The 9,122-nt window shown below is 44.6% G+C and overlaps 1 protein-coding gene across 1 annotated transcript; it reads right to left on the bottom strand.

The window, feature by feature from the left end:
- Nucleotides 1–1,081: 1,081 nt before the first annotated feature.
- Nucleotides 1,082–7,473, bottom strand: spry4 (sprouty homolog 4 (Drosophila)). Its single transcript, XM_071460865.1, has 2 exons — nt 7,269–7,473; nt 1,082–4,627 (listed from the first exon to the last, which is right to left on the bottom strand). The coding sequence occupies exon 2, from the start codon at nt 4,574–4,576 to the stop codon at nt 3,431–3,433; it is 1,146 nt and encodes a 381-aa protein (XP_071316966.1). The 5' UTR covers nt 4,577–4,627; nt 7,269–7,473; the 3' UTR covers nt 1,082–3,430.
- Between the last annotated feature and the right edge of the window lie 1,649 nt (nt 7,474–9,122).

Genomic DNA, 9,122 nt, shown 5'->3' with positions numbered 1-9,122 from the left:
TGTGTGTGTGTGTGTGTTATATGGTTAAAAACTGCTCACAAAAGTAATGACACAACAGCCTGGTATATTTAACAATATATATTTCCATTGTCAATGTACATTCCGTTTCGACATAAGCTTTCTTCACAAACAAAAAGTTGGCATCTAAATAAATACTATATAAAATAGAACTTCAAAATAAATATATCTATAAAGGGAACCTTTTATATGAGAGATTTTTTTTCTTTTTGTTATATCTAAACAAAACAAAAGCACAGATCTCGTTTCTTAATCCCCAACACTGACATTGCAAAGGCATAAAGGAATGGAGTAGTATCACCCAGCTGTATGAGACTTTTCCTCTTGTTTGGGTTGAAAATAATTATAAAATAAAAAATAAAAAAAATCTGTGCCCGCTAATGAGCGACACAAAGGGGTATGAGTGTGTAAAAATCACAGCATTGTAGCAAAGGGGGGAAAAGGGAAAAGAAGTAAAAAGGTTTTAATCATTGAGTTGTCGTTGGTGATTATTCCACACCTTGAACAGGCTAGCGAGCACATGTAGAAGTATAAAGCTAATGTGAAGTGAAAAACATTAATCTTGCAGTGACAGAGCTGAGGAATTACAGAAAAGAAAGGCAACAACTGTTGAAAAAAGAGGTCCACTAGTTAAAAAGATGGCACTGAACACAGCCCGAGAGAGAAACAAAGACAGGCGCAAAACAGCGAGAAAGGGAGAAAAAGAGAGACAGGCTTGTCTTTCTCTCCCGTCTCTGTGGTATGACAAGTTTATGCACAGCAGCTGTGTTTGTCAATCAAGGCCAGGGGTGTTTGTTGGACAATTTCTCAGGGAGGAAGGAGGGAAGAAGAGGAAGAAGGGGGGGAGGAGGAGGAGGAGGAGGGGAGTAAGAAAGAGAAAAAGAGGGGATAGAGCTGAGACACTGAGCAGTAACAGCAGGAAATGGGTTGATCCGGATAGGGGTAGATTGTGTTCCCTGTGCGGATTCAATGAGTCCACAGTCTTTAGGACTCGGAGAGGAACCAGGGAATTAGCTTAGCCTCTCGACTGCTAATGAGCCATGGATAGCATAAACAGCAGGAGTTTTTTTTTCTTCCTTTTTTTTTATTGCCCGGGCACACTTTTCTAAATCAAGTGCTAGTGATCGAAAGACCTGTCATTTTTGTTACCCCTTCCTAAACCTTCCTCTCGCCACCCTCCCTCTTTTCTTTTTCCTCACAACCTCAAAAACAACTTTTATCTTACCCTCAAAATATATATCTAATATATTCTCTATATATTTTGTACTGAATTGTAGTTATAATGTACCATGCAATCTTTCAAGGACATTTAAAAGTCTCTTCTAAAGAACACAAATGTTGTGAAACTATTTACAGCAAATAACATTTCACCTGCATAGCTCTATTACTAAATATATTGTCAAAACATTTGTGATTTTTGCTGCCCACCTACACCCACTAGGCCTTTGCCCAGTCACACACTCATTCTCAGTTTTGGCACCTTCCTCTCAGACTGAATTGCTAGGTTTTGAAAATATTGCCTCATACATTCAAGACTAAGGACAGTGTGTTTTTTTTTCTTTCCTTTTTTTTTTTCCTGTGTGATATTGGTTTTGTGCAAAAGACAAATACAAGTGTGAGCACAGTTAGGCGCCCTAATGGAAGTTAAGGGTCCAACATGAAAGAGAGGTGTGTGTTACAGAGCAACAAAGACAGTATGCCTTTATGCCAAACAGAAAAGGCCATCTGTATTAAAGGGCAGCATGCCTTTAAGAACCAACTGCCGTCAACTCTATTTGGCAAGAGTGCATAACAACTGTGATCACTCAGACAGAGAAAACATGCTACTGTATGCTAGCTTCCTTTGGCAAAGTCCTAAGAATGTCATGCAAGCCACAAAAATAGACTTTAGGAATAAAAGATAGACTATATGACTAACGCAGCTATGCAGCATAATGATTAGAAGTTAATGAAGACACTGCATGTGTGTGTGGGGGTAGGGTGGCGGGTGTGGGCTAAATGTAGTGCACACCAATGTAATGTGAGATAGCTGAGGTGGTTAATACTGTGCTTTAGTACATCCTTTAAGGGGTTTGCGTCTTCCTAAAAAGGTTGTGCAAGTGGCAGGTTTGATTTCGACAAAGGCTGACTAGATACAAACACAACAACAACAACTTTGCTATGCCTTCTCTCCCCCTCTTCGCTCTCTATCACTTGTGTCCCCTCTTTACTCCGGAAACATTATTTTCTGGCCAGTTTGTCTCTCACTTAGCTTACTTGTTTTAAATTATTCACTATTGCCTTTTGGCCCCTAAATGTTTCTTGCCTTCTTGTGCAAAGAGGAAGCAGACCAGGCTCTTAGGCAGTTTAGAAATCATCATGCTGTAGGCCAAGTTCTAGAGAGGATTACTGTAACAGTCCCTGAGAAGGTTGGGTGTACTTTTTTTTTTTTTACACGTTTCTCTACAACACATCGACTTCTAGCACGGTGGGTAACCATTACACTAGAGCATGCAGGTCATGACATGCATTACCTCTAAGGTGATTGGTGAACGGCATTCAAAATCTTTTAGAAAGTCTGGGCTTCACCCCCCAAGATAGGAAACACACTGTAAAGTGATTATCTTTCTCACTTGCAGTAGTACAGCTGAGGGAGAATTATGGGAAATTACTATTATTTAAAATTTTCAAAAGGTTTTGTTTTTACAGCTCCTTCCTGGATATAAAATGTTAGCAATACCAAGCCAGCATCCTTAAGGTATAAGAGGAAAAATGGCGACACTAAGGGATGGTGATCATCATAATAGCAGAGAGAGTGAGTGAGTAAGTGGTGGTTTCACTCTTGCAGTGGCCTATGATAAAGCCACAGTATAGGTAATCACTTGTTTTCATGTTTGTTCAGACAAGGGGACCACGGGGCTGTGCTTTTGGGGGGTGGGAGGGGTTGTACAGATATTTATCTCCATCATATAACTTCTATGTTATCCGAGGATCAGCAACCAGCATCTGGTTAGTTACCGTTACAAAATTAGCTGAGAAATACAGAGCAGCAGAGAGGTACAATGACTTTGTGCCTTGGGCCATCTTCGCACAACAACACAAGCACCAGTCCCACAATCTAGTGTCTTCTTCTTGTGTCGCAAATCAAAAAGAAAAAAGACAGAAAAACCAACAAAACAAAAAAAGGGGGCCTGTTAGCTATTCCTACTAGCCAACTCTCTCTGATCAGGCCCGTTTTGTTCACCACCCTATCAAACATAGGTCAAAAAGCCATTTAAGTACCTTTGTTTTACATAAGTCATCTTCCAGCAGATTAATGGGGTTGTTTAAGGGGTTGGTGTTGGATTGTCCTATCCATAGAGAGCGAGCAAGTACTGTGAAATCCTGTCCACTTTTTTCTAGCAAGGCCACTGCCAGCCAGTTTTGTCCAGTATCATGACCCCTGCTGCTGCTTCTCTAGCGTCCCAACTTTTGCTTCCACGCCTCCGTTTTTACACACAGGGACGCTCATGCCACCCTGCAAGTTCTTGCAGCGGCAGCCAGGCCTGCTAACATTGTCGTAACACTTCTGTCCCAGTTTGGCCAGGCCCATAGCTGGCAGATAGCAGACGAGGCAAGGCAGGACGAGGGAAAGGGCAGCCATGAAGGACCAGCGAGCACAGCAGTTGGCCTGGGAGCACGAGCAGGGCTTGTCGGCGCAGGAGCCCTCGTCATCCTCATCCTCAGTACAGTGGTAGAAGATCCCTTTGACCAGGCACATGCAGGTGGCTGTATCCACCAGGCTCTGAGCAGAGCACAGGCACTCCTGGTTGCAGACCCAGCAAGAGGGTAGGGGTCTGGGGAGCGTACACTCCGTGCAGCGGCACTTCCCGCAGTGCTCGCAGAGAAGGAGGTGCTTCTTCTCAGCTGGGGAGGAAGGGATCAGCGCCAACCCCTGCTGGCCACCAGTGGAGCACACGCCTCCTGCAGGCATCTTAGCAGACTTGAGGTCCAGCGATTTGGAGGAGGAGCAGGAGGAAGCGGAGGAAGAGGAGGTGAGGACCTTAGATTCAGAGGAAGTGAAACACCCTGGAGTTCGGGTATTGACTGTGTTGATAGGGCCCTGGTGGAGGTGCAGGTTCGGGTGGTGGTCCACCGTTGGGGTGGGTGCAGCATGGTCCAACAGCCTCTGATCAGATGAGGTGCTGCTGCTGCTGCTGATAGAGCTGGGCCTCCCACTAAAGGAAATCCAAGGGTGGGTGGTGGTGTCCTGGTGAGGGTGGGGTTCACACCGGCCCTGCTGGTGGTGCTGGTTTTGGTGATTATGATGATGGTTGTGGTTTGCCCCCAGGAAAGCCTCTTGGTTCTGACCAAGCCAGGTGATTCTTCGGTTTACAGACTTCTGGCTTGGGGGCTGCTGGGAGACGACAGCTGGGCTGTCGATGTAGTCGTTCTCCACATGCGAGGACTTTATCTGATCGATGGGGTAGATGGTGAGGGGGTGCTGCAGGCGGCCATAGGGCACCCGACTGTCCAGCAGGGGCTGGGATATGAGGGAGGAGGACACTCCGGGGATGTGGTGGGGAACCCTGGACTCCATGTGTAGGCTGGTGCCTCGCACGTCTTCACTCTAAAGCAGCATTTAGCAATACTGAAAAGACAGATACAAGAAAGACAGTTATGACTACCAGCATCTGCTGCTGCTGTTCTCAGTCCTTCCCCTTTTGATCCTCTTTTCTAAAGGCCTTATCTTAAACAACAAATAAAGCAAAGCATATTATGAAAAGTGGGTGGCAGTGAAAAAAAAGTGTTCAAAGAGTGGCAGCCAGGTTAAAGAATGGTGTATGATGAACACATTGCCTTCCTTAATTTGTCTTTAACCAAACAAGGATAGGTCGTGGTTGAAACCTTGAGTTTGTTTGACATGATGTAAGAAAAATGCTAAGATATGTTGAGGTATATTGGTAGGTCAGGTTTTAAAGTGTCCCTTTGAACCTCTTTGGTGTAACTTCACTTTCCTGCTGCTTTTGCATCGTCACTGTTGATGACTGCTGCTTTATCTAATGTCTAAACTACTAAGACTACTTTCCCCACATCACTGCGACTTTTCTGTGTGACTGCAATAAATCATACAATGACAATCCAGGATCACTCCAAATCCACACATCAGACAGCATGTTAAAATGACATAATTCACAAGCAGTTTACTACAGCCAAGAAAATTATCAAATCTTTAAAACCAAAGCATTTCAGCCCGTCAACAGAAATCTTTTTCCAGACCAGATCTTTGTGATAATCTGAATGAAGAGTTTCCAAATGATCTTGATTTTTAGACTGAATACCAACAGGGTTTCAAACCTCCTCCATTCTAACTTTGACATTAGAACAATAGAAGTTGGGCTCTCATTGCCTCTCTTCCAAAGACCAGAGAGCAGGGCTTGCATGCAAAAGACTCAAAGATGCAAAACAAGGCAGAGCAAAGAGAGGAGAAGGTTGCCTGAAAAGGGACTTCGACAAAGACAAAATGAACGCAAGAAGCAAAGGAAATTAGGTCTTTGTAGGGAATCACAGTAAAATGAGAGCTACCACCATCCACCAAATAGGCCTAATATAATTTAACCTATATAATTTCAGTTTTTGCAAATTTTCTCTCTCAGTGTGCTGCACGTAAACACAAAGCTGAATCAGACCAATCTTGGAAATTTGTGAATGAAACTGGTTTCGTGAACTGCAGGGTTTTTTTTTGTTTTTTTTTGTTTTTTTGTGAATGGAGGCCGCTGACTGCACTCGGTGCTGCAAGCGTGAATCAGTGCGCGCCCCAGTCATGATGAGCCGAAATGAAAACGGTTCCATCCATTTCATCAATGACCGCTCTGCAGCCGCCAAAGACCTGACCTGCTTCACAGAAAATAAACAGATGAGTGAAGACAAACGACGCAGCTCAGCCGACATTTCCACTGACCCACATCTGCGGTGTTCAGTTACCTTATTGCCAGATATAGGCTACCCCGTCAAAACCCTGTTTATTTAACCCCCCCCCCCCCCTTTTTTTTTATCTATTCTTTCAAGACAACATTTTCCAATTACCTAAAAACCTGTCGCTTCATTAATGCGCATGAACGTGCTTCCATTTTTGGGAAAAATGAGCCAGTACTCGTCACTGCTTTACTTTGCTTGGCCGTCGGCTGGTCTTATTCCCCCCCCACCCCCCCTCTCAGATTTGCAAAAGCCTGGTTGAGAAACCTGTTGCGACACTGCTGGCACCGACACCAGCGATCTTTGTGATCGTCATATCTAGACCATTATGAGCTCCAAGTCGGAACTGTGCGTGTGTGCGTCCCTCCCTTCAATATGTGAATAAAAACCAGAGGCAGCCGCTCGGCATACTCGAATAGCATGTTTATATAGGCATTGCTACCTCGTATCCAACACCTCACTCTTAATATCTGTAAATTGACCAAAGTATAGAAGTATAAGCTTGGTGGTGAAAACGGTGTAGCCTGCACCGTGCGCCACCGCCGGAGGGACGTTTGTGGGGTAGTTTTAATCGGCGGCAATGAAGTGCGTAGTTTGATGCGTAAACCTGGACGTTATGCGGCAGCCAAAAGAAGCCGATCAAATATTAATCTTGATATTTTATTGGGAATAAACCGGATAAGATGGAAATGCTCGGGGTTAATTACAAAAACACCTGACACAACCTACATGGCGTGCCAGCCGGGCGCTCGCTGCAGAGCGAGAAGGAGACACGCAACCGAGCCGCCCGAGATGAACCATGTACGGGCAGCCGAGAGGACGGGGGCTCAGGCACGGGTGGAAATGTCAGTCCGTTCCGCTGCTTCATACTGCGACAGCGGATTTAGAAGAAACCACAAACGGCGACGCGTTAGATGTTGAAATCCATATTTGCTAAAAAAAAAAAAAAGATAGAGAAAGAAAAAAGAAAAAAGAAAAAGCGGCATTTCGAGCGCTACGAAAGTTACGCTTTAAAACACGACAATGTCTCCCCTCTGTGCGCCCTCAACCATGCTTTTGGTAAGAAATCGGTGGTTAAATATTGACTCAGTGTGCAAACACGGGTCGGGGAAACAGCTTGTTGCAAAATAGAATTTGCAAGAGCGTTTTCGTGCCTGCGACCCAGCGGATTGAGAGGGACAGTGAAGCGTATAGGCAGCAAAGAGACAGAGCGGTCGGTCGGTCGGTCGGTGCAGCCACACACTCACAAGTTACAAACACTAAACGGTGAGAAAAAAAAAACAAAAAAAAAAAAAACACCAGAGGTGATCACTTACTGTGGTCTCAGGATAAAATTCTCATCTCTTCGTTGCGCACCACGTTTGCGCGCTGGGTTATAGTCCAGTCCAAGCGAGTGAGTAGCTCCAAAAATGACGAGTAGAGATAAGTCCAAATGTTAGGAGATAATAAGAGCAAGGTATGCGAACGGGAGAGCGAGTCTCCAGCACTAATCTCCACTCGCTGGTGCGTAAAAGGCGACTGCGGTTGTGGACGCAGAGCTTTGGGTATGATGTTGCAACCACCGAGGGGGAGGGAAGTGAGTTTTTATGAATGGGAGGGTAGAGGAAAGGAAAGGGACGGCACTGCGCAGATGCCTCGGCTTTTTTTTCCCTCTTTTTTTTTGTGAATGGGAGGGCAGAGCGACTCGGGGAGGCTGAAATGCGGAGGTTACATTTTTATGAATGGGGAGGACTCGGAATGGCATTGCGCAGGCGCGATGCCGAGATTTTTATGAATGGGAAGAAATGGCGAATGAGGTGTGTGTGTGTGTGTGTGTGTGTGTGTGCGAGAGAGAGAGTGTGTGCGTGTGTGTGTGTGAGGGAGAGAAGGGGGGTGAGAGAATGAAGAGGTGGGGGCTTTTATTGGTCACAAGGGCAATGTCAGGCCTGATTTACATAAAGAGTCGGCTCATCGGCGGTGGTGCCACTCTCGCTTTATTTTAGCCTGTTAATTTATTTATCTATGCAGCGCGCTTCCTGCTGCATGTTAAAGGAGACGTGATTATTGCATTGTGTAATAAATGAGAGAGCGAGCGGGATGTGAGTGGGCTAAATCTGCTGTGAATGAATTCATTTCTCCATTGCTGGCAAATCTGATCTCTAATATTCCTCTGATTGTGATGAATTGGTGCCAAAATGTCTAATGAAAAATATGAAGATGCAGTCATGGCCAGTGTCCTGGAAAAGACAAAAAAAAAAAATCTCTGCAAAAGCCATAAATCTGGAAGAGTGTGATACAAGTGGGGGTAATAAATAAAAAACATTGGACGTTTGAGGGTTATTTTTTTTTAATTATTATAATCAGTGGTTTCTCGAAGAGGATGTCAAAATTCCCGAGAATCTTTCACATTACATGCCTCAGCTCGATTAGGATAAATAATACCCTTCCTGTTCTATCTAAAGCCGTTTATTGCGAACAAGGACGTGCCCTTCCTTCCTCTGCAACAATGTGAAGTATGACTACAGCTTCTATGGCAGGGAAAAAAAAAAAAAAAAAAAAAACAGAGGAGAAGAAGAAGGAGGAGGAGGGGGGGGGGTTATAACGCCTACTCTGAAACGCAAACCAGCATGAGGGCAGGCAGGATTCACAAAAGGACAGGATGTTGTTGATTTGTACCGAAACCACACGGAGGAAATGAGTGTGAATTTCCTTTCTCTCTGACATCCCAGTGTGTGTGTGCGTGTGTGTTTCCCTGCAACCCCCCCCCCCCCACCCCACCCCACCCCACCCCCTCCCTCGGCTTGGGGCTTTTAACCAGTCAAAGGTTAACAGTTGCCCCATTATCCGTTTGCACACATCGCCATGGCAACCACTACACCTCCAAATTGGGATTACTGTTTTGGAGAAAGCTTGGGTCAGAGAGAAAAAAGGGAAAGAAAGGGGTGTATTTATTTAGACTATATTTGGATGCATCAAGGAGAGATTACTGTACATTTACTGTGCCATTCATGTCAGTAACACATATAGACTACTGAAAAGAGATCAAGTTGAATGGACTGTATCTGCTCCCGATCAATAACAAAATGTAAAGACCACTGTCAGTGTTTGCATCCAATAGTTTATTTCTATTGTTGGCCTATAATTGTTAATTTAAGGGGACTTCATCACACACTGTGTTTTGTTTATAGGGA

This window comes from Trachinotus anak, unplaced genomic scaffold (genome assembly GCF_046630095.1).
Source record: "Trachinotus anak isolate AG129_WGS33_773 ecotype Australia unplaced genomic scaffold, CSIRO_AGI_Tana_v1 ptg000024l, whole genome shotgun sequence".
In the NCBI taxonomy this organism is placed as follows: Eukaryota; Metazoa; Chordata; class Actinopteri; order Carangiformes; family Carangidae; genus Trachinotus; species Trachinotus anak.
Note: the sequence above shows the minus strand (reverse complement) of the source record. Positions and strands in the feature narration are given on the sequence as shown.